The following is a 25,987-nucleotide window of genomic DNA, read 5'->3' as shown; positions in this document are numbered from 1 at the left end:
CTCTGACAATAATAAACAGATAAGTTTATTAGGGTACACAATATTTTGGGGAACACAATATCACCACAGGTTAATTTATTGTTGTTGTTGTTATTTTATTATTGAGACAGGGCCTCACTATGTGGCCCTGGCTGTCCGCAACTTAACAGATATCCACCCACCTCTTCCCTCCCAAGTGCTGGGGTAAAAGGCATGCACCACCATGCCTGGCTTATTAAGTTTTTTTCAGGATACACCACTGTAGAGGTTTGTTTTGGTTATCCTTTCTATAAATGATATGTCATAAAAGAAATACCCTCCCTTGCCTGTAAAAAAAACCGTTTTGGAACTGGGAGTGTAGTTCAGGGGTAGATTATTTGCACAGTATGTTCAAGGCCCTGGTTTCAATCCCCTATGCCCCCAAAATATTTTTTTTCTTGTGACAGCTTCTTTATTAGAAGGATATTCACCTTTCAGTGTGATGGCGTCTCCAACCAGTAGTTACATTGAATGCTATTTAGTAATTCTGTACCTCTGAATACCAGCTGAGCCTCTAGGTAATCATGAGTGCCACGCTATCTTTCCAAGCCTTCATTAGTAGTGAGTAACTAACTACCTGGTTCAAGTTAAGTTTCCAAGCCTGCATTGATAGTGAGTAACTACCTGGTTCAAGTTAAGGCACAGCTCATGACTAAAGTGAACTGTCTATTTGGAAAACCAAGGAACGGAACAGTCACAAACACTGTTCAACAGAAAGAAATCAGAAGAGCCATCTTGAGCTTGCTTTTGCGCCTAACTTGGGCTTAAACTGTCGCTGCTCCATTCTTCAGTGAACCATGGTAGCTCAGGACAAGCCCCCCTTCCTGACCATCAGGAGTTGATCTGATTTTACACACACACACACACACACACACACACACACACACACACACACACTCCTACACACTCACTATAATGTTATACGCTGCTGCTATTTTTCTTGAAGACCTTAATAATTAGGAAAGAATCTTAACTATTTGTTTTCACTTTTCTCTGGTGCTCTGCATTCCTCTGTGTGGATCCAGTCTTCTGTCTTCCTCTAAGAGTGTCCTTTAACTTTTTCTGTAATTAAATCTTATGATGATGAATCCTTTCAACTTCACTAGCTAAAGGGAAACAGAATGGGGAAACAGAATTTTTCCCATTGTTTTGTGTTTGGAGATAGGATCTCACTATGTAGTCAAGGCTGGCCTTGAACTCACTGGCTTGCTGCTTCAACCTTGCAAGTTCTGGGATACTAAATAATGTCTTAGTTATCATACTATTGCCATGAGAAAACACCTTGACCAAGGCAACTTACAGAAGAAAATTTTGAGGGCCTAACAGTTCCAGAGGGTTGGTCCATGACCACCACAGGTGAGAGCATGGTAGCAGGCAGAGCGCAGCAGCAGCAGCAGCAGCAGCAGCAGCAGCAGCAGCAGCGCTAACTCTCATCTGATCCACAGGCAAGAGGCAGAGAGATACTGGGAATGGTGTGGGGTTTTGAAACCTCCAAGCCCACCCCAGTGACACACCTCCGCTAACAAGGCCATACCTCTTAATTCTTCCTAAGTAAATTATACTAACTGGGACCAAGTACTCAAATATATGAGTCTATGGACGCCATTCTTATTCAAACCACCATAGATAAGTATCACCACTCCCAGCTTCAACTTCATTTCTGAAAGATATTTTTTGCCATGTATAGATTCTAGATTAATATATATTTTTTCCTTTCAGTATGTGAATGATGTTGCTCCATTACCTTCTCATTCACATTGTTTCTGATGTTTAGGTTTTTTGTCTCAATCTTTGTTCCTGTGGATATAGGTCTTTTCTCCTCTGGCAACATGTAAGATTTCTCTCTCTCTCTCTTTTTTCTATTTGTGTTTTTTGAAATTATAATTTAAGCGGGGTGGTCGTGGTGCACGCCTTTAATCCCAGCACTCGGGAGGCAGAGCCAGGTGGATCTCTGTGAGTTTGAGGCCAGCTTGGTCTGTAGAGCAAGATCCAGGACAGGCACCATAACTACACAGAGAAACCCTGTCTCAAAAAACAAAAACAAAAAAATTAGTTATTTTGTTTCCTAGGAAAAGTTTATCATTATACTTCTGTGTTCTTTAATCCCTGATTACTGATTTAAATTAGCTGTTATATTTGTGTTTAAAGTTTTTGGAACGCAGGGACTTTAGCAGAAGAGAAGAGGCCAGGTAAGATTAGTGATTTAATTGTAGATGCTGATTGGTCAGGGTTCTTTTCTGTAATTAAACACTGTATTCGAATGGTTTTGCTTTGTTTTTCTTTGCCTTTTGCAGTATTTTTCTATTTTCTTTACTATGTTTTGTTTCATTGCTATATCCCAAATTCATGATTTTATCTACCACATTATCTTTCTGTGTTCTTATACTCTGTACACATTTGTCTTTCTGTTACATACTACTCATTCTCCTGGCATGTGAATGCACATATACACATATGTGGGAAATTTTGGTGTTTTCAAAACTGTTGTCTTACATCAGATGTTGGCTTCTTTTTTAGCCATTCAGAAGCTACTTCAGTCACGGAATGATCTCCAGCCACATTACTGAAAACAGGTACGTTTCCTGGAAAGGAAGTGCAAATGATGGAGAGTTGAAAATGGTGGTGTGAATATGGGGGGTATCTAAGTTCAGAGCGTGAGCTGACTCTAGTTACAGCGTAAGAAATTCTTAGTTGTGATTCATTTGTCTTGGTGCTTTGTACTTTTGTATTTGCTTTATTTTCCTGTAATCATTTAGTAAAATGTCTTTTAAAAAATAATCTGCTTCAGTCTAAAAGAAAGGAATTTTTGTTCCATCCCTGGCTCAGAGAAAGCAAAATGAAACAGTATCCAACTGCAGGCAGGGAGCATTTTTTTTTTACCTTTTTATTTTTTTATTTAAATTTTTTCATTTTTATTTATTTATATATTTTTTCTATTATCAGCTTGATACAGTACAAATTCTTATCCTAATAGTGAACTGTTTCACTGAGGCTTGCCCAGTGAAACCCAAAACTTATTACAAGCCACAGTCATCCTAGGGTCCCTTCTGCTATGCAGCCTCCCTGGATCTGTGGGTAAGCAGCATTATTTTGAGGGGGTAAGATGAATTAAGCTAAGAACCCAGCACCTTGTGAAAGCTGGGGTGGTGCGGGGTTTCTGGGCATTTCCTTCTGCACCTTTGTCATGTCAGCAGTTTTCTCTGGTGGGCAGAGCAGACAGTTAGATCCTCAGTCTTCCCCCAAGTCCAGTCCAGTCTCACAGACAAACCAAACCATTTCTGTTTAAAGTGTAACTTAGCTTGAATTAAGTTCCAGAAGAAAAATGAGTCATGTGCATTTGCTTTTCTAAATGCTACATGGGAAATTCCCTTGGTGCTCTTGGGAAAGCTCTCTGACTAAACTGTCTGAAGAGGGGCTGGAGAGATGGCTCAGAGGTTAGGAGCACTGGCTGCTCCTCCAGAGGTCCTGAGTTCAATTCCCAGCAACCACATGGTGGCTCACAGCCATCTGCAATGAGATCTGGTGCCCTCTTCTGGCCTGCAGGGACACATGCAGACAGAACACTGTATACATAATAAATAAATCTTAAAAAAAATATAAATAAACAAACTGTCTGAAGGGATTGGCTAGAACACTTTGAGAAGGAGGAGGAAGTGGAAGTCTCCTCAGAGGTGAGGGAAGACGAGGGACTGGCAGGAGGCACATGGGGAGGTGGTGTGATAGGTACCATCGTAGCATCCTTCTTCTCCTCCTCCTCCTGCCCTCCTGAAAGGTACTTAGAAGCTGGTAGCTGCTCTGTTGTCTATTGGATCTGAGTAGTCCAACCACTATGACTCCTTAAAAGCTGTATTTCTGTTATAATTTTACCTTATTAAAAATGGGGGGCAGTGCCATTGCTTGATAGCAGACTCCAGGAACTGATTTTTCAAAAAGGAGGTCTAGTAGGAAGGCATGAACTTAGCAGGAGTATAGTTCTATCCTGGGTGCCTGATCCCCAGGGGTAACTAGGAAGAGTGAGAGACATCTGACCCCTTCCAAGCCAGCCAGGGACATTGAGTAGATTAGCCTTTGCCCGTCCTATGGTCACAGCACTCAAAGGCCTGCGATCCTGTCGTGGGACCTTGTCTAATTACATTGTGACTTGCTGCTCTAGTCCTCATCGACAGCCATTTGTCCTCTTCGGTAACCACTCGACACGAGACAACCTGACGGCTGGCAGCTTTAACTTCCCTTCTGAGGGCCACCTGGTGCGCAACACCGGTCCTGCGGGGAGCTTTGCCAAGCACATGGTGAGTGGCCAGACTGCCTGCTACTTGATTAATTGTACTATCTGATAACAAGGGAGAGCTGCTGGCCAAAAGGAACCTTTTTCAGTTATTATGTTGTCTTAATCCTGAATTTGAAGTTGCTTTTACAATGAAAAGAAGAAATTGATAACTCACAAAATATATTTTAATAAGTAGTGGGTGTGAATTTGAAAACATTTGTTTAGTGTGTGTGTGTGTGTGTGTGTGTGTGTGTGTGTGTGTGTGTGTGTGTGTGTGATTTGCAGAGGGGAGAGGGTCACATGTATCACAATACATGTGTGGAAGCCAGAGGACAGATTTTATGGAGCCAGTTCTTTCCTTCTGTCGTCACATGTGTTCCAGGGGTTGAACTCGGGTCATTAGGCCTTATCTACTGAGCCAACCCAACCAACCTCTGATCGGTCTTTATTACATGATGGTGTATTGTTTGCTATATTCTTTAAAAAGAAGCGCCGGGTGGTGGTGGTGGTGGTGGCGCACACCTGTAATCCCAGTACTCGGGAGGCAGAGGCAGGTGGATCTCTGTGAGTTCGAGGCCAGCCTGGTCTACAGAGCTAGTCCACCACAGGCTCCAAAGCTATAGAGAAACCCTGTCTCGAAAAACCAAAAAATAAAAAAATAAAATAAAAAGAAGCTACTGGGTGGTGGTGGCACATGCCTTTAATCCCAGTACTCGGGAGGCAGAGGCAGGTAGATCTCTGTGAGTTCGAGGCCAGCCTGGTTTATAAAGCAAATTCTAGGACATCTAGGACAGCCTGGACTGAGAAATCCTGTCTCAAAGGGAAAAAAAAAAAAAAAAAAAAGAAGAAGTGTCAGGGGCCAAGGAGATGGCTCAGTGTTTAGATCACCAAAACCCACATAAAAGCCTGACATGGTGGTTAACTGTGTGTGATCCCAGCATGCCCCTGTCAGAAGGTGGGAGGCAGGAACAGGAGATTTCAGAAGTTTGAGGGTTAGCTAGCTAGCCTGGTGTATGCAGCAGCCTGTTTCAAACAAGATGGAAAAGCAGAGACCAACACCTCAAGGTTATTTAAACACATATACCATGGCATGTTTATGCTTGCACCCACGTATAGGAACATGTACAAGCCCCTCCCCCCTTCTCATACGCACATACAAATAAGGGGAACGTTACACTTGAATAGGGGACTCTAATGATTGTCCAAGTCTGCGCTGTCTTAGGAAAATGTTAAGTATTTTCAAATGTTTCTAACAAAGTATTTTTTTAAAACGTTGCAGGAAATTAGGAAAGCTAGAATGGTAGGTGTAGTTAGTTTTAATTAGGATTTTGAGAACACAAGACCCAAGTGAGTATGGTAGCATTTTTGGGCTGAAAACTTGAAAGCCTTGGGCCACCTCCAAGCTAGCTTGGGTTAGACGACTACCAGAATGCATGTGTGTAGGATTTTACTGTCCTGTGGTCCCAGTTAGCGTTAACTGTCAACTTGACACAACATGCAATCAATCAAAAATGGAGTCTCCCTTGAGTAAGTAGCTCTTTTTATCAGACGTGTGGACATGTAAGGGATTGTCTTGTTTATTGATATAAGAGAACCCAGCCCACTGTGGCAGTACCATTTCCTGGAGTAAGGGGCAATCTTGAGCTGCATAAGAAAGTCAGTTAAGCATGAGCCTGTGACCAAGCCAGAGAAGGAGCCTGCAAGCATTGTCCCTCTTTGGTTTCTGCTTTAGGTTCCTGCCTTGACTTCCTTCAGTGGTAGACTGTGACCTGGAAGTATAAGCCACATGAATCTTTTCCTCCCTCAAGTGGCTTTTAGACATACAAAGGAGATGAAATTAGAACACCCCATTTTAATCTCCAGAATTGTTGGAATATGTAGAAAATGCCAGAGGAAAGGCATCTCTAAAAACTGTTGACCTCATGTGTTAAATCCAAATAGAGAAGACAGAATGACTTGTGTATTCTATTTCCATGTGTATCCCATTTAAAAAGGGGTGGTGGTGGTGCAGAATAGCTATACTTTTCCCTTTACCCTCCATGTTGAACTAAATTCTCTGAACATTTGACTCTGAAAGGTGAAGAGAAAGAGGCATACAGGCTATTAAGTTCAGGACCAAAACCATGATGTAGTGGTTAAGTTTTCTCTGTAACATACATACATACATACATACATACATACATACACACACACACACACACACACACACACACACACACACACACACACTGGCTACTGGGAAATGCTCACATCTATCCAGAGAACAAGAAGACATAGTCTCATAAGACCAAAACTTGTGGATAAAAACTTGTGTGCAATACCACAGAAAAGCATCAGCCCCACCCCTGCCCTGAAAGGATGTGAGAATTGCCTAGACCCACTCCCTCACAGACTGGAAGATAGTGAGATGTTGTTCCACCTTAACCCTCTTCAGTGTAGTCTCAGAGGAGGCCAAGTGTCACCGTGGCTTTGACACCACCCAGCCAACACTAACAAGAAGCCACTCTTTTGGACAGAGTCCCTGAGGGCCAATCAAGAATCATGACTTTCTGGGCTGGAGAGATGGCTCATGGTTAAGAGCCTCTTCCAAAGGACCCAGGTTTGATTCCCAGCACCCACGTGGTGGCTTAGAACCATCTGTAACTCTAGTTCCAGTGAATCTTATGTCTGAATCTTTAGTCACAAGGCACGCAAGTGGTACAAGACATTCATCATACAAAATACTCATACACATAAAATAAAAATAAATGAAAAGAATTATGACTCTGAAGTGTTAAAAAAAAAAAAAAAACCCTATTCTTGGATCCATTCAAACTGCCACTCTGGGCTCTGGAAGATGGCCGAAACCCCTCAAGTGGAAACTGTGATGAAATCCTGGGATCTGAATGTGGTCTTAGTATGGGTGAGAAACTTACAGGGTATGCAGTCTTAGAAGGAGTGCCACATTTTCATGGGTTTAATTTCTAGAACCCTGACAGGCTCTAATGGTAAAGAGCCAAGAAAAAAATCCTCATGGACGATGAGGCAGGTGGATAAAGTCATTTATAATATGAGAAAAGTAGTAATATAGGCCTCCTCTCCAAAATAAAAGATTTTACCAAAGTCCCATTCCACATAGAAGAAAGGCATTCCTCTAACCTTATCACACTCTAGCCTTCCTGAGAAGCAGGGAAGAAAAAGTTAAGAAGCTCTCATGAAGGTTACAAGCACACCCAAATACTGAGACTTAATCATAAGGTTAGAGAATACCCCCTCCCCATTCTCTTAGCACCATCGCAACAGATCTGCTGTATCTGAGCAGCAGATCACCAAGAAGTTCTTAGGAAACTCAAAGACACAGACATACAGGACTACAAGAATATGAAGCCCATGGTACTTGGAGCTACAAAAAAATACTACACACAACTCAACACTCAGCCAGGTTAACATCCAGTCTTGCACTAAAAGGCTTGCTTATCTCAGTCCCTATTACTTGAGTTATTGTGTCTAGCTTCAACAGACTGTTTCAAGGCGTACCAAGAGGCAAGGAAAAAATATTGGGTGAAAAGACAATTACAATAATTCTAAAGAAAAGTCAGGTCTGTTGGCAGATGTCTGTAGTCCCATCACTCAGGAGGTTGGGGAAGGAAAATCACAAGTTCAAAGCTAGCTTGAACAGCATAGCAACACTCTTGTCTCAAGGGGTGGGAGGATGGTAATATATAACCTTCAAAATCAGACAGCACTCATTTTTATAAATGTTCAATATAACTTTTTATTATTGTTATTTGCAATATAAGATGGAGCCCAGTGTCTTAAGAATACTAAGCAACTGTTCCATCTTTGAGCTATAGCCCTAGACCTGGAGAGAGAATTTGAAATAAACATAATTAATAGTTAAGACTCTGATGCAAAAAGTAGACATTTAAGAATAGATGAGTAAGCAGAGAATTAGAAACTCTAAGAAAGAATCAAAAGGAAATGCCAGAAATCAGAAACATTGTAACACAAATGAGAAATGTGTTTGATGCTAGACTAGACATACCAAGAACTCATTCTTGACCTTGAAGATAGATCAGTTCCCAGGCTGATGAGATGGCTCAATGCTGGGGGTGGGATGGGAAGTTTGCTAAGCTAGGCAACCTGAGTTCAATCCTTGGAACCCATAGGATAGAAAGAGACAACTGATTCTCCACACAATGTCCTGGCATGTGTACACACACATGCTCACACATGCACACACTTGCACACTCAAACGCAGAAAATAAATTTGATTAAAATAATAAAGGCTTGGGGCCTAGAGAGATGGCTCAGAGGTTAAAAGCACTGACTGCTCTTCCAGAGGTCCTGAGTTCAATTCCCAGCAACCACATGGTGGCTCACAACCATCTGTAATGAGCTCTGCATACATGCAAGCAGAACCCTGTATACATAATAAATAAATAAATCTCTTTTAAAAAGCCTCTAAAGTTAAAATGTAAAAACAATGAGCAGAAAGCAGGTGTATTCTAACTCTAATCTGCTTCTGTGCCACCTGTGGGTGATTTAAAATTAACAAGTGCCACATAAAATGTGCAGACTCATAACAAAAGCAGTTTCGTGTTCTATAACAAAATTCTGTTGTCATTGCAGAAAAATGCCTTGTGGGGCTGGAGAGATGGCTTTTTAGTTAAGAGTACTGGCTGTTCTCCAGAGGACCCAGGTTCGGTTTCTAGCAGGTGTCTCCCAACTGTCTCTAACTCTGGTTCTTGGGGATCCGATGCCCACAGGTGGCCTCCATGGGCACTGAATACACAAGTGGTGCACAGACACACCTGCAAGCAGAGCATCCATGCACAGACACACCTGCATGCAAAGCATCCACGGCACAAACACACCTGCAAGCAGAGCATCCATGGCACAGACACACCTGCAAGCAAAGCATCCATGCACAGACACACCTGCAAGCAAAGCATCCATGGCACAGACACACCTGCAAGCAGAGCATCCATGCACATGAAGAGAGTGAAGAAAAATGTCGGTGTCTGCTATGGCTCCATTAGACTAAAATGGAAAGAGGGAATACTTGTAAACATTTAGCTGTTTTCTATAGTGTCCTAATTTCCATTCTTTCATGATTGATTTGTTTGTTTGTTTTTGGTTTGTCCTTTGAGACAAGGTCTCATGTAGCCTAGACTGACCTTGAACTCAATATGTTCAAGGGCTGAAGATGACCCTGAACCCTCCCAAGATCATAGACACAGACCACCACACCAGCATTCCTTTATGGTTTTTTTTTGTTTACATTTTTATAGTAAACATTCATATTCATTGAGTCTGAACTTTATTATCGTGTGTGTGCAGGGGAGTGCTGGTGTTATTGGCAGTAGAGGCTTAGTAACACCTGGAGCTGGAGTGACCGGTGGTTGTGAGCTGCTGATGTCGAGTTCTGGAAACCCAACTCCTATCCTTTGCAAGAGCCGTCAGTACACACTCCTAACTGCTGAGCCCAGCTGTTTCCACTCTACCTTACGTTTCTGAGGCAATCTCTCTTTGAGCCTGGAGCTTGCTGACTTGGCTAGACTGGCTGGCAGCAAGCTTCAGGGATCCTCCTGTCTCTGTTAGATGCCCCACGATGTTTCTTTGTTACTTTTTTTTTTAAAGGTTTATTGATTTCTTATGTATACAGTGTTCTGCCTGCATGTGACCCTGCAGGCCAGAAGAGGGCACCAGATCTAATTGCAAGTGGTTGTGAGCCACCATGTGGGTGCTGGGAATTGAACTCAGGACCTCTGGAAGAGCAGTGAGTGCTCTTAACCACTGGGCCATCTCTCCAGCCCTTGTTTACATTTTTATTTATTTATTTTAGTATATGTGTGTGCATTCATGGGAATAGGTTCTGTACTTACACCTTGTGGGTCCAGTGCATCCAACAGTATAAGTTGTCAGGCTTACAAACAGGCACCTTTACCTGCTGAGATACCTTACTGGCCGACCCTCCTTTAGTTTGGGGTTGTTTTTTTTTTTTTTATTTGTTCTTTTAGATCTATTTTATTTTGTGTATATGAATGTTTTTCCTGCGTGTGTACCATCTGTGACTGGTGCCTGCAGAGATGCTCATGAGCCCACTATGTGTGTGTGTTCCGGAAACCAAAGCTGTCTCTTCTGGAAGAACAGATGCCGTAACTGGACCATCTCTGCAGCCCCATCTTTGTTTTTGAAGACAGCATTTTTGCATTTTGTGTTTGATACCTTAGGAACACTTGATGAATATAAATTTCTCTCTCTCTTTTTATTTGTATGGATGTTTTGCATGTATGTGTATCTGTGTACCATTTGCCTACCTGGTGCCTACAAAGGCCAGGTCAGAAGAGGGCATCAGATCCCCTGCAACTGGAGTTACAGATGGTTGTGAACTGTCCATGTGGGTGCTGAGAATTGAACCCCTGTCTTCTGGAATAGCAGCCAATGCTCTTAACCACTGAGCCGTCTCTCCAGCCCCAAACATGCAGAGATGAAGTTCAAAGGAAGTTGGGAATTTATAGCTGTCCCCTTATGTCCCTGTGTCATGTGGGCCATGTGAATTTTCTGAATTCTCTGGGCTGAATGATAATGGCAGCCCAGACCCAAACACATTGCCTGCTTTTTCCTCATGAGGTGTAAATTCATTAGTATCCTGGGCTGACTACCCAACAGCAACCTCACAGTGTAGCCAAAGTGGGGAAAACAGCAGTGAACACAGAGGGTTGATGATAGGGCTTAGCAGCTCAAGTCGACTGCTGCCCAGCCTGACGATCCAAGTTCGATCCCTGTATTCTGTTTTTCCTTCTGTTGTGATAAAACTCTGAGCAGTGGTCTGGAGAGATGGCTCAGTGGTTAAGAGCACTGGCTGTTCTTCCAGATGATCTGAGTTGGATTCCCAGCAACCACATGGAGATTCAGCACTGCCTATAATTGTAGTTCCAGGAGTTCCTAGGCCTCTGGCTTCTGGCTTCCTAAGGTACTGCACTCATACATACATACTCCCACATAGATAAGATACACATGCACAATTAATAAATAATAAAAGTAAATCTTTATTTAAAAACAAAAAACACTGACCAAGCCTTTAATCCCAGCACTTGGGAGGCAGAGGCAGGCAGATCTCTCAGTTTGAGGTCAGCCTGGTCTACAGAGCAAGTTCCAGGACAGCCAGGGCTACACAGAGAAATCCTGTTTCAAAAACAAACAAACAAAAACACTGACCAAAGCAATTTAGAGAGGGAAAGGATTTATTTGACTTATACTTTGAGATCACAGTTCATCATTAAGTGAAGCTGGGACAGGAACTCAAGCCGGAAGTTGAAGTGGAGACTCTGGAGAGCACTGCTTGCTGATCTCCTCACATGCTTAGCTAGCTTTCTTACACGGCCTAAGACCACTGCCCACAGTAGGATGGACTCTCTTCTCTCTGCTAGTGGTTCCCCTACAGACATACCCCACAGGCCAATCTAATCTTTGCAGTCCCTCGATTGAGACTCTCTTCCCAGGTGAGTTTAGGCTGTGTCAGACTGACGGTTAAAGATAACCAGGACACCCCTGAATTCATGTGGTAAAAGAGGAAAACCAACTCCAAAAACTGTTATCTGAATTTCACTATAGTATACCTGTATGTACCTCTCACACAAATAAATAAATATAAATAAAATCAAACTTAAAATGAATACATAATACTGTTGTTTAAATCAAATTAAGGAGTCTTTGTCTTAAAAAATTAAATGTTTCAGTTAAATAAACTTTATTTCATTCACTATTTGTTTTTTGTTTCTCCAGCATCACATGTCTAAGTTTCCTTTTTTTTTTTTTTTTTAACTTTTCGAGACAGGGTTTCTCTGTGTTTTGGAGCCTGTCCTGGATCTCACTCTGTAGACCAGGCTGGCCTTGAACTCACAGATCCACCTGGCTCACCACTGCCTGGCCAAGTGTGCTCTTTTTTAAAAGTTGGATTATTGTGTGTATGTTCATGAAGTGGGATGGGGCCATGCATGTGCCTCGGCACCTGAGTGGAGGCCAGAGGACAACCTTGTGCAGTCTGTTCTCTCTCTCCATCTCTGCATGGGTCTTGGGAAGGAAGTCAGATGGCTGGGCTTGTGAGGTGAGCGTGGTTACTCACTGAGCCAACTCACCAGCTCCTAGTACATTCATCTTCCTTTCCCTCTGATACTCAGGTCGCCCAGTGTGTCTCACCAAAGGGGCCTCTGGCGTGTTCAAGGACGTACTTTTTTGGTGCTACTCATGTTCCGTACTTGGGTAAGTCCCTGTAAATACCTAATGGTTCCTCCCGCGAAGGAGAAGTTAACACACGATTTACTAATTTATGCAAAATACATCTTGTGGGCCTTGACCCCCTTCCTGATTGCAACTTGAAAACTGATGTGTCTAACTCGTTCCTCACAGAATGTGTTTTAGGAGAGAAACCTTTGGTTCATCCAATAGTTTGAGGTCTAGCCGTGTGTGCCCTGCGCTCAGTGTCAGAAGAAAGTCGAAGATTACTGAGGCTTAGTTGGAGATACCAGGGGATGTGGGCGACAGTGTGACTTTGGGTAACATGGCTGAAGTCTGCCTAATTGCTTTTGTGAGAAGAGGGAGAATTGGCCGTGATAGGACACCCCATAGCTGAGGACCTGCGGCCATATCCTTCAGGAAGGCTGGCTGAGCACAAGGACCTTGCTTGCTGGGGTACTCTGAAGCTTCAGGTATCCAAAGAGACTTGGGGAAAACTTGTGAATTGAGTGTGGCTCCCAGCATTGCTTCCCAAAGGTCAGTACATCCGAAGCCATTGATACAGAAATCAGGAAACTCTAGAAAGAAAAATTACTTAGGTCAGATTAGGAAATACAGGGGAGGGGTCAGCAGAACCTCAATGTTAATTTTTTTCTAAAATTCAAAACATCCGAGAGCCTAAGATTCTGTGGAATGAGTTGAAAAACGGACAGGGAGTCAAAGTTCAAGAAGATAGGCCCACTGATGTCTGTGCAGCTGCTGTGTGTAACTTCAAAGGAAACCTTTCCCTTTCCAGGTGACGAAGACAAGCTGCCCAGGACAACTGAACAAATGTAAGTCCTGTGCTAGTTTTATTTCTTCTCTCGAAAATGAGTTTCTCTCTGTGGCTCTCCTGCTTCCCCTTGAGTGATTAGGATGCCTGCTAATGAGGAGACATTGCTGTGCATTTTCCAGTCAAGCCTCAGAACCTCTCAGCTGGAACCTAGGCCAGAGGACTTTGCAAGCTTTGCCATCTACTCCTCCCTCTGGACCTCCTCCCAGACTTCCTGTGTGTGCTCCCATACATTTAAATGAGATAACTTCCTTTTATACACAGTAAAACATGTTCAATTGAGTTTTTTCCCAAAACAAAACATTCTGCAATTCCTTGGGAATCTGCAATCTGTTATCTCATCTGGTCTGAAGAGTGTTTCCTCTGGACTTGACATTCAGGCTTGTAGAACAAAGCTGTGTTCTAAATATCATCTGTGTAACTTTAGAGAGGCCCTACTTAGTATTGACTTCCTTCCCTTTACATAAAGGAAGAATAAAGGTATCCTCTTCACCCGAGTGCCCACCATAACTGAGAGTTCTAAACCACTTCTTTCAAAGGCCAGCAGGGATTGGCCACAATAGTTGTCTATAGATCACTGCTGTGGTGGACCAGTCCCCACACTTATTTACTCCAGGAACTCTTGAGAAATGAGGGTTAAGAGACTTAGTTAGAAATAGAGAGGAGAGGAACAGAGAGAAAACACAGGATAGACTCGGGTGGGCCTGGATCCTTATCCACCAGCCTAGAACTTTACTCCAAAGGTCTTTTATAACAATGCCAAGGGGTGGAGCAAAAGACTTCCACCTTGCTAGTTACAGTCACCTGGTACCCAGGCCCATGGTCCAGTCAACCTCTTATGCAGTCCTGCTGGGTATAGCCACTAAGAAACCTAGTGGGCTCCAGCACAATGCGCAATGAGCTAGGTTTCTGTGTATGAGGGTAGTCTGGCTGCAGCATTCCTGTTGAATATCAGGGTTGCTTTGTTTTTTTTTTTTTTTTTTTTTTCATTTTTGTTTGTTGGTTTTTTGGTTTTTCGAGAGAGGGCTTCTCTGTGTAGCTTTGCGCCTTTCCTGGAACGCACTCTGTAGCCCAGGCTGGCTTGAAATCACAGAGATCCACCTGCCTCTTCAGGGTTGGTTTGGTTAGTCTGCCTGGTTAGACAGTGCCATCCCCTTCCTATAAAGGCTGTGTACTCTGCAAAATGATGACTTCCCTCTCCAGTTGGAAGGCAGTGATAGTCAGTCCAGGGAGTACAAGTATCGCACTCTCCTGTTAGACTCTCCAAACAAGCTCTCAAAGACCATGCATTGGTCATAGTGAAGCTTCTCCAACAACAGACATGAGGCACTACCCATGACATTGCTGACTGCATGTGACAGTCTGCTTACTGTACATGACTTTCTGCTCACTACATTTCTTTTTCTTGAGACATGGTTGTATTAGTTACTTTCCTTGTCACCATGATAAAATACCTGGCCAAAACATAAAAATTAAAAAGAGAGAGGGAGCAAGATATCTCAGCAAGTAAGAGTGCTCACTGCCAAGCCTGTGGTCCCTAGAATCCAGAGAGAAGGAGAGAACCAACTCTCTTGAGTTGTTCTCTGACCTTTACATGCATATGGTGCCCTGTTGTGTGACACTGTTCCTGGGAGACACAAATAAACATGTACTCACTTTACCACAAAAGTTCGACTTGGTAAGCCAGTTTGTTTATTGAGGTTACTTATAGAAGCATGGATGACTCCTAAACAGCTAGAGCTGGGTCACTGACTGCCCATTCCAGCCTGGGTGATAAAGCTCAACAGATTGGAGAGTCTCCTCAACAGCCCTGAGGACACATAACCCTGGAGATGGAGAGGCCTTGTGCACTGGTCAGTTTCAAGGACTTCTGAGACTTAACAAGTTGTTTACTCTCTGAGTCTTCATCAACTTTCCTTTAGAATTTCCTGTCTTGCCCAGGACTCAGATGCAGAGGCAGGTGGATCTCTGGGTTCAAGGCCAACCTGGTGTAGAGACTGAGCTCCAGGACAGCCAGGGCTACACAAAGAAACTGTCTCAAAAAGCCAAAAAAATAAAATTAAACAATAAAAAACCAAAAAAAAAATAAGTAAAGAGAATAAAATTTAAAAATAGAATTCCCTGAGTTGATGAGCATTCCCTCTAGGATTGACTATTTCATATTGCTCTACAACATGGGTGCAGGCTGCATACCCTCCCATATACAAATCAATCAATAAATGTTTTTTAAATGAAAAATAAAAGGGCCAGCAATGACTTAACAGGTTAAAAGCACTTTTTGAGCAAGCTGAATGACCTGAATTCTATTCCCAGAACCCACAAAAATCTGGATGCCATGGCTTGCCTCTGTAATTCCAGTATTCTTCTGTCAAGATAGGAGGCAGAGACAGAGGAAGTGCCTAGAGGCTCATGGGCCAACTAGCAGAGCATACACAGAGCAGCAGAACAACCAGAAAGACCCTGCCCCAGGCAGGTGAAAGGACATAACTGACTACCAAAAGTTGTCTGTAAGCAGACGTTCCCTCCCTCCTACCCTTTCCTAAATAACCACTCAGAGGCTTAATATTACTTATAAATGCTCGGCTGGTAACTCAGGCTTATTATTAACTCTTACACTTAAATTAACCCATGTTTCTTATCTGTGCTTTTCCACGAGGTTCATGGCTTGTTACCTTATTTTCTACATGTCTTGCTTCCTTGGTAGCTGGCTGATGTCTGCTCTACCTTGCATCCAGGGTTAATATTAAGGGGTACTTAGAGCCATGTCAGATATTCCAGATCACAGTGCTAGTGGGGACCTGGACTTGGTGGGATCCTGGTGAAGGTGACACCAACACTACACGGGCCGTTAGGTGGCTTAGTAGTCAGGTACTGGTTTCTGTATTGAGGGTTTGTCTAAAGTTCTGGGCAGGCTAAGTAAAGCAGAGTAGCTAGTATTAGATGGAGTGATATTTGAATCAAGGAAGTGCAGAGGGGAGGGGGTCCTTAGCCAGTATTGAACTGAGTGATATTGAACCAAGGCAGTAATGGCGGTATCTTTGTATGTCTTGAAGTTTAGTCTTTGTATAACTTGACCCCATCCAGTCTGGTAGCACACACCTGTATCTCCATATTTGCATTCAAGGAGGTTCCAGATGGTTCAAATCAGTCCTGGCTACATATCAACTTCAGGGCTGGCTTGTGGCTCATGATCCCCTGCCTCAAAAACAAAACAATAACAACAAAAAACATAAATCATTCTCTCAAGTGTTGTGGTATGTAGAAATCTTTCTAATCTCACCCAGAAGTGGACAAACTCATTGTTAGTGTACCTGCCAGGCCCTTCCTACCACCACACCCTCTGCTCTGGTCTGGCTAACGACCAGGAGGCACTGATATGTGGAGTTGCCATTTCTTTCTCATTTCAAGGAAGCCAGAAGAGTGTGTTGGATCCCTTGGTGGTTGTGAGCTGCCTTACCTGAGTGCTGGGAATCCAAGCCAGGTTCTCTACAAGAGCTGTGGGTGTTCTTAACCACTCAGCAATCTCTCCAGCCCAAAATGTGTTGTCTGTGCTGGTCTCAACTGGTGGTCTTCCTGCCTATGTCTCTTTAGCATGTCCTACAGGGTCCTACTATGTAGCTGTGACTGGCCTGGAACTTACTATGTAGACCAGGCTGACCTCAAACTCAGAGACTGGCCTGCCTCTGCCTCCTCAGTGCTGGGATTAAAGGCGTGCGCCACCCTGCCTGGCTTGTCATTTTGTTACTTGAACTAATTTGTTCCTCTTTCTTCTGCAACTCTGATTTATGACCTGTAAAGTGGAGGTGTGAGACAGGAATTGAAGGAGATGGCAGTGCAGTGTGGCACCAAGATGAGAGCCGAGTTCAGGTTTGCTGTGAGTCTTTGGCCGTAGACAACGTGTTGTGCTTGGAGAGACATTAACCCATTAGAAGAGTCTCACAGATTTCAATACATGTATTCTCTGAGAGGTCCTGGTAATTCCTCCTTAGGCAAGTTCTCTTTCCTTTCAGGGTCTGATGAATGAGCCCCTTTTCTCTACAGTTGTCCTAATCAAGAAGAGCCTGGGCATCCTTAACCCGACAAGCTGCTTGGGGAGTGGCCTGCCCCTGTTTCTTTTCAAACTCACTCTTTACTTTGCTGACCAGCTGACATTCCCATCCTGAGTTGATAATATGGCAGACCTTCAGCACGTCTAGTGGGGAGAAGACAGAGAGGAAGGAGTGTGGTGGTGTTTCTGGAAAGACCTTACGTCTGTATCAGTACACAGGAATCCCTGTGTCTGAGGAGTTGTTCTTGTTCACAGTCTGGGGGTGGGGGGCGTCTATTAATTTTGTTGTTAAGAATAAAGCTGTTCTTGCTCACAAACAGGGAAAGTTGCTCTTTTACTGTTGAGCTAACTAGTTTTTTATTTTATTTTCCTTTATTTTTAAAGACGTCTTAAAATCATTTTTAATTAGGTGTCTTTGTGTGTCTGTATGAGTATGTGCACATGAGTTCAGATGCCCAAGGAGGCCAGAGATGTCAGAGCCCCGGAGCTGGCGTTCCCACTGGTTGTGAGGCGTCTAACATGAGTGCTGGAGACCAAGTTCAGGGCCTCCGTCAGAGCAGTTTGTGCTCTTAATTCCTGAGCTGTCTGTCCAGCCCATTGTTGTTCCTGTTCTTCTTGAGAAGGTTTAGTTGGGCATAGTAAAGCTTGCTTGGAATCCCAGCACTTGAGGCAGAGACTGGTGGATCTCTGTGAGTTTAAGGCCAACCTGGTCTATATAGTGAGTTCCAAACCACCTAGGGCAACATGGTGAGGTAAGGCACTGTCTTAAAAAAAAAAAATTAAACAAGAGTAGAGTATAGCAAATAAATACATGACTTTAAGAAAGTTTAAAGTTCCTTTTTTTTTTTTAAGTGGGGCTTCTTAAACTTTTTCCACTCAACCAACCTTTTTCTATTTTTTTTATTTTATGTATGTAAGTGTTTTGCCTGAATGTATATATATGTACCTCATATATACCTGCTACTTGTGGAAATAGAAGGAGCCCTCAGATCCCTTAGAACTGGAGTTAGAGATGGTTGTGAGCCACCTTGTAGGTGCTGGGAATCAAGCCCAGGTCCTCGGTCAGAGCAGCAAGTGCTCTTAACTGCTGAGCCATCTCTCTAGCCCAACAATCCTTTTTTTTCCCCCAAGAAAAATTTAAGACTCTGGGTATATAAGTATAAAAAAAGATGTACAGACTATTACGATTCAATCCATATGAGTCTATTAAATGGGTAACAGAATTTATTAAGATATAAATTGAGGAAATACACTCACAATTACAGAGTGGAGTAGACATCAGAAGTCATCCTCTGATCTGACCAGGAGCCAATCCACCTCCTCCATGTGACTCTTCTCCAACCCCTTATCAGAGGTCACTTACAATGGCAGGAAGCACTGCTTCCTTTGGGCTGTATAGCCCAAGGTCATGGGCAGAGCAAATATTACTACATATGACACAATAAATAAATTAATAACCCAGAAGCTGGAGGTTGTAGCACACCTATAATCTCAGCACTTTGGACATGGGGTCAGGAAGATCCTGCAAGTTTAAGGCCAACGTGATCTGCATTGTGAATTCTACACCAGTGTATGGAGTAAGACCCTGACAAAATGAAAACAAAAACACAGTCTGGAGAGATAGTTTAGTGGTTAAGAGCACTGGCTGCTCTTCCAGAGGACCCAGGTTCAGTTGCCAGCACCTGGTGTAAGGAGCTATGAGTTAAAGTTGAGAGTCTCTTTTGACATGAATTTAGAATTCCGTTTTTCAGTTAGTTCCATTTTGACACTTTTCTTGGTTTATTTAAAACCATTATTAAAAGTTGATTTCTCACTGGGCAGTGGTGGCGCACGCCTTTAATCCTAGCACTCGGAAGGCAGAGCCAGGCAGATCTCTGTGAGTTCAAGGCCAGCCTGGTCTACAGAGCGAGATCCAGGACAGGCACCAAAACTACACAGAGAAACCCTGTCTCAAGAAAAACAACAAACAAAAAGTTGATTTCTTGGGAGGCAGGCATGGTGCTTTATGCCTGTAATACCAGCAGTTTAGAAGGCAAGAAGATAGTTTGAGGCCTGCCTTACATACAAGACCCCATCTTTTTTAAAAGATCCTTATGGAGCACCGTTTATGGGCATAGAACTTTTCTTAAAGAATATTTTTAAAATTTATTTTATGTGGGTAAGTGTTCTGTCTGCTTCTGTGTTGTGTGCCATGTGTGTGCAGCGCCTTTGAAGTCAAGAAAATGACATCTGATCCCCTGGAAATGTCTTTACAGACAGCTGTGAGCTGCTGTGCTGGTGCTGGGAATTGAACCCTGGTCCTCTTGGAAGAGCAGCCAGTGCTCTTAACTACTGAGCCATCTCTTCTGCCCCAGGCATACAGTTTTTTATGAGACTTTGTGATACTCTATTAACCATTATTTTTTGTTTTTAAAGTAGGCTCTTATCCCAGATATATGCTGCTGTTATTGAGGCTGTTTTGGCTGCCATTGCATGTTATGCTAAAACTTGCAGTCTGGCAAAGGTAATTTGAGTACCATGTTTCTGTTTTGGAAGTTATTATTTAATGTAAATCACCCTAACCGTTTTGTTCTTTGGATGCCTTGCAGTACTCATTTGTGTGTGAGTTAGGGCCTTGGTAGTTAAGCCGATAGCACTTGAGCAGCTGCTGCCTGTGGCCATGCTGCTACTATTTTGTGAGCCTTTATAAACACCTGTTTGTGTTAAAAAGAAAAGTCATCGTTTGGTTAATAGACAGGACACTTTGAGAAGTCAAAGGAAAACAAAAGGTTATTCCACTGAATTTTAATGAAGCTAGTAAAGCTTATTTTGAGCTATGTAGTTGTTTCTCCTAATTGAGTGTTTAAAACTCAATATGGGCTAGAAAGTCTGACTTACCTTTCTTAGGCAAGCCTGCATATACTCGCTCTCTGACCAGTTTCTTCCTTGCTGTTTTGCGGTTAACCTGCCCTGCTGAGTTGGATTCCTAAATCTGACCCAGTAAGATGAGAAGAGACGGCTTGATGCCTTCCAAAGCCAGTAGGACTTTTCCTGAAGGAAGCCAGTTGACAGTGGAAAGGTTGTGTATGATGTAGATCTCAGAGGGACTGTAGCTGTAGTCACAGCCCCTTGGCATCCCCTTCCTACCGAACTTGAATCCTGGTAATGATGTGGGTTTCCTCAGCTCTTTTAGCTGCTGCATAGTAGAAAGCCTCTGCAGATCCATGAGATGTCCTTCAATATATATTCTCACATCGTTTTTTTCCCCCTGATCATCTGTAGCTTGAGTTATTTGAATATTTTTAATGTCTAGCAGAAACTGAGGGCATTGGTCCCTCCCCAGCACATTGCCAGTGCTCGAATAGCACTCCAGCTGCCTAACTGGCTGCCTCCATTTCTCCAGCAGATCAGATGCCAGTGCGCCCCTGCCTAAGTACAGTTTCCTGTGAGTCCAGCAGGCACCTGTCCCCATAACCTGATGCTTTCACTTTAATCTTTTGAGGTATACAAAGTAGTCACATAGAAGGGAAGGGCACTGGCCACCTTTTAGAAGGGCCTTTCCTGTCAGTGATATAGATACTTTTGCTGCTTGAAAGCTAATTGTTTTGTTGCTGGTTTTACAGGCCAAGGAGGTAGCAGAGCATACTCTGGAATCTGAGCTAGCATTCACTGAATTGGTTTCATTCAAAGCGGATCTACGGTAAGCTATAGCTGATACTTTTATGTATTTTTTATGAGAATTAAGAAAAAAATTAAAGATCCCCTTGTCCTTTATAATTTATATTCCACCCTTCTCTCCTTTTGAGAAATGTTCCAATAAAATAATAGGATGAAGGAAAATCATTCACGATCAGGATGGAAAAGCTGTATCAGGAAGAGTCTTACATAGGTTTTGAAAACTAGAATGTGAGGCAGATTCATACTAGAACTGTGGTTCCTGGTCCTAGAGATAAGTAGGTGAAAGCAGGGGAACCTCAAAGGTAGAGTTGGGAGGGACAGGAGATTTAGGCACATGAAGATAATCACTAATGAAGAGACTTGCTGTCAGGTGTCACTTAGGAGGCCAAGGCAGGCAGATCTCTGTGAGTTCAAGGCCAGCCTGGTCTATAGAGTGAGTTCCAGGATAACCAGGCTACACAGAGAAACCCTGTCTCAGAGAGAGAGACAGAGACAGAGACAGAGACAGAGACAGAGACTTGCTCTGGAGCTCACCTGCCCTTCAGGTGGCAGGGAGTCTGGCTCCTTGTTCACTTATCACATCTCCCAGCATGCCCCTCTACAGCACTGTGCTGTCTCTGTCCATAGCAGAATTTTCTTGAACTCAGTCCACTCTACCCTCCATCCCACAAAAGGACAATTTTTGTGTGTGTGTGCAGTTTTATACAAAGACCAATACTGGAAAGTTTATTTAAGAATACTTCTAGGGCTGGAGAGATGGCTCAGAGGTAAAGAGCACTGACTGCTCTTCCAGAGGTCCTGAGTTCAATTCCCAGCAACCACATGATGGCTCACAACCATCTGTAATGAGATCTGGTGCCCTCTTCTGGCTTGCAGACATATAAGCAGGCAGAACACTGTATACATAATAAATAAATAAATCTTTAAAAAAAAAAAAAAAAAAGAAGACTTCTAGCCCGGCATGGTGGCACACACCTTTAATCCCAGCACTTCAGAGGCAGAGGCAGGTGGATCTCTGTGAGTTAGAGCCAGCCTGATCCACATGGCAAGTCGGAGCTACATAATACTAAGGCACCCTGTCTTTAAAAAAACAAAAGACAAAGAATACTTCTGGGTGTGCTCTGCCCTACTGCCTGTTCCTGCGTGCCCCACATTTTTTTAACATCTGGGGTCCTGAGTAGTAAGAAAGGAACATTTGGTGGATAGGTTAGTTGACTGACATATAGGAAGAACTCTGGTGTATGGCTGCAGCTCCCTGAGTGGAAGGAAGAGCCGGAACGCTGGTACAGTTCCTTCATCTTGTTACAGGTCTCTCTTCCCAGAGGTCCTGGCTATGAAAAGGGAGAAACAGAGGAATCCCCTTGTAACCTCTGTTCCTTAAGACCTTAGTGGGGAGCCCCAGCTGTGCTGATTGAAGTGAGGTAGGGAGCCTTCCACAGCTGATTTTAGAGCACTCACTTTGTAGAGGGATTGGACAAGTAATCTTAGTTGCTGTGGTAGTGAGGCCTTTTCTGTCACCACAGGCTGACAGTCATTCTGTTCATTCTGCTCCTCCAGCTCTTGCCCATGCCACCTGTAAAGTTTCTGGGGCCAGAATGAACCATCCTAGCTAGAGGAAGCAGAAGGAGAAATCACTGAGCAAAAAGAAAGTCTCCCAGGCCAGTCTTCAGTCTGAAATCATAACTGCTTCCTTCCACCAGGATTGCTTCACTGAGGTCCCGAAGTTCATCACATTAGCATATCTTCCCTTAGAAGACGAAGGAAGAGGGAGCAATTAGTAGACACAGGAAGCTCATGTGTTATTGACTAGCTCTTGCTAAGACATGAAATTAAGCTTATATATGCACATGCAGTTTTAAAACTTTCTTGAATTGGCAAGATGACTTACCAGGTAAGATCACTCACTGCCAATCCTGATGACCTGAATTCAGTTCCCAGAACCCACATGGTGGGTGGAGATAACTAACTCCTGCAAGTTGTCCTCTGACCTCTACATGTGCAAGATAGTATAGACACATACATACATACATACATGCATGCATGCATACATACATACATACATACATACATAAAATAAATGTTTTTAAAAAAGTTTACAGAAAGAGTAAGCCAAGACTGAGCATGGTGGCACATGTCTGTAATCTCAGCACTCAGGAGGCAGAGGCAGGAGCATCACTGCACATTTGAGGCCAGCCTGATCTACAGAGCAGGTTCTAGGCCAGCCAAGGTGACACAGTGAGACTGTCTCAGAAAGACCCTTTTCTCCCAGAGGGAAAGCAGGAAAGTTCTTCTTCAGTTCTGAATGCTTAACCCTGCTGTGCCTTCATAGCAGAGGACTTTGAATGGCAAAAGTACCTTCTGCTTGGGTAAAGAGCAGGGTTGGCAAGTTGACCCAAGAGTACTAAAGAGGATGAAGATTCAAGTCATCTGTAGACACTGAGGAACAGAAGCCCAGGGCCAGGAGAGGACCCTCCCAGTCAGTCTGCATTGGATATTGTGCCTGTGCATAGCCAAGAGTTGAGGCAGACTTGAGAACCAGCACAGATGCAGGGCCATGGATGGAATAAGATCCAGGTTCCATACCTGGTGATGTCATGGGACCTTGAGGAAGACATCTAAGATAACTAAGCAAGGATGATTCTCGAGCTGTAGTGGCGCACGCCTTTAATCCCAGAACTTGGGAGGCAGAGGCAGGAGGATCTCTATGAGTTCGAGGCTAGTCTGGTCTATATAGTGAGTTCTAGGACAGCCAGAGCTATATAGTAAGACCCTGTCTAAAAACAAACAACAACAACATAAGATGGTAAGACATCACTTGATTGAGTGGCCTTGACAGTCTAGGGAAGATACACTGAAGAAGCAAGAATTTCAGAGGATTCTGACCCAGTGCTGAACAAGAGTCTTGACTTCTGTTTTATTCCCTTTCTGGTCTGCAGCTCCAAGGTGGCTTTTCATATTCATGCTGTGAATAACCAGGGAAGGTAGGTGCAATCATGGTGACTCCTTTCATGGGGAAATGTAAGAACAAAGAGAAGAGGCTGTCCAGTTGGGGTACATGCCTGGAACCTCAGCACTCAGGAGGCAGAGGCAGGAGGATCGAGTTTGAGACCTGAGGGCCAGTGGGATAGCTCAGGAAAGGCAAGAAGATCATAAGTTCATGGTCATTCTCCAATACCTGGAAAGTGTAATGCCAGCCTGGGCTGCATACAGCCGTATTTGAGAGAGACCTTATTGCTGCTACAGTTACTGGCCTCAGCACACTCCAGTCTGGGAGGGCTGCCATTCCAGTCTGGGAGGGCTGCCATTCCAGTCTGGGAGGGCTGCCATTCCAGTCTGGGAGGGCTGCCATTCCACACTTGCTGTGCTTGTCTGAGTCCCTGTGTACCCACTTTTGGTCTCATGGGAAGTTAAGAGGCTGGGGTCAGGTACTGATATTATTCTTTTCAGTGTTAATTCTATGCACATGTAATCCAATGTTTGGTTTGTTCTTTGTTGAGACGGGGGTCTCATATAACCCAGGCTAGCCCTAAACTTCTGTGTTCCTGCCCCCACTCCTCAGCTGCATAGTGAGTTTGAAGCCAGTCTGGGCTACATGAGGCCCTGTTTGAAAACAAACAGAAACCATAATGTTTGAATGTATTTCTCTACTGTCTTTCTTCTAGAATTGTGCCTCTGGATAATGAAGATAGCTTGTCCTTTGTGAAAACGGTAAGCAGTTAGCAGAACTCTTAAGAGTCAGCGGCTGGAATGGCCATCTGCAAAGGATTTGTTGCAAGTAAATGACTGAGAAGTTCTACGGGCAGCTGACATTTTGAGAACCTTGTGTGGAAATGTGAACTGAGCGCAACAAACAAATTTTCAGTGATTCCTTTTTTCCCCTGTTTTTTAAGATTTTATTTTTACTTGTGTGTATGCCACATGTATGCTGGTACCCAGTGGATACCAGAAGAGGGCGTCAGATCCTCTGGATCTGGAGTTACAGGAAGTGGTGAGCTGCCCAGTGTTGGTGCTGGGAACCGAACTCAGGCCTTCTGGAAGAGCAGCACATATCCTGATTGCTGAGCCATCTCTCCAGCCTTTCAAGGGCTTCTTTTCACTATAAGATCTGCACTGGCTGCCTTCACAGGAACCAGGGGAATTAGACAATAGCCCACAGGTGCCCTTGTGTCTCATGAAGTAGGGTAGTCAGAGCAGAATTTTCCGTATCCTCTGCTGAGGCAATGGAATGATTTAAAAATAAACTGAGCCAGCGGGGCGTGGTGGCACACGCCTTTAATCCCAGCACTTGGGAGGCAGAGGCAGGCGGATCTCTGTGAGTTCGAGGCCAGCCTGGGCTACCAAGTGAGCTCCAGGAAAGGCGCAAAGCTACACAGAGAAACCCTGTCTCGAAAAAACCAAAAAAAAATAATAATAAACTGAGCCAGGCATGGTAGTGTACGCCTTTAATTCCAGCACTCCAAAGGTAGAGGCAGGCAGATCTCTGTGAGTTTGAGGCCAGTCTGGTCTACATAGAGAGTTCCAGACCGGCTAGGAGTACATAGTGAAACCCTGCCTGAAAAAACAAAAATAAATAAAATAAAAATAGAAATATATTGAAATATTGGTCATTGGGGTAAAGGGCATGGCATGAAGAAGTTAGAATTTATAGACATTTTCAGCCATAAGTAAATAAGGTCTATTTACTCCAGAGCAACCCTGAGGAAAAGAGTATTGGCAAACAGAACATGAGATGGTAGATTAAAACCAAGATCCAGGTTGTAGAATATATGTGCACTTTCTTAATTCCAGAAAGCTGTGGTCGTCTGCAGTTGAGTGGATAGCTGCAGATGACTTGTTACAAATGCATCCTCTTTTCCCAAAAAGTAATAATAAAAAGATAGCGCCATCCCCAGGAGGAAAGCACTTCAGAGTTCTTAACACAAGAATAGTTTGAAAATTGTGAGTA

The 25,987-nt window shown here is 43.5% G+C and overlaps 1 protein-coding gene across 3 annotated transcripts in view; it reads left to right on the top strand.

Annotated features, from left to right (window-relative positions):
• Dnaaf9 (dynein axonemal assembly factor 9) overlaps positions 1-25,987 on the top strand; it is a 138,846-nt gene that overhangs the window by 36,000 nt on the left and 76,859 nt on the right. For 2 of the 3 annotated variants that reach the window (XM_076570653.1, XM_076570655.1), the window contains exons 9-16: positions 2,536-2,591; positions 4,172-4,307; positions 12,451-12,532; positions 13,302-13,338; positions 19,801-19,888; positions 20,988-21,064; positions 23,979-24,023; positions 24,705-24,750. In XM_076570653.1, coding sequence (XP_076426768.1) covers positions 2,536-2,591; positions 4,172-4,307; positions 12,451-12,532; positions 13,302-13,338; positions 19,801-19,888; positions 20,988-21,064; positions 23,979-24,023; positions 24,705-24,750 — 567 coding nt within the window. The remainder of the gene's footprint in view (positions 1-2,535; positions 2,592-4,171; positions 4,308-12,450; positions 12,533-13,301; positions 13,339-19,800; positions 19,889-20,987; positions 21,065-23,978; positions 24,024-24,704; positions 24,751-25,987) is intronic. The other variant, XM_076570654.1, reaches the window with a different exon arrangement.

The sequence above is a fragment of the Peromyscus maniculatus genome, chromosome 4 (assembly GCF_049852395.1).
Source record: "Peromyscus maniculatus bairdii isolate BWxNUB_F1_BW_parent chromosome 4, HU_Pman_BW_mat_3.1, whole genome shotgun sequence".
Taxonomy (NCBI): domain Eukaryota; kingdom Metazoa; phylum Chordata; class Mammalia; order Rodentia; family Cricetidae; genus Peromyscus; species Peromyscus maniculatus.
The sequence above is the reverse complement of the archived record's forward strand: the minus strand, read 5'-3'. Positions and strand labels throughout refer to the sequence as shown.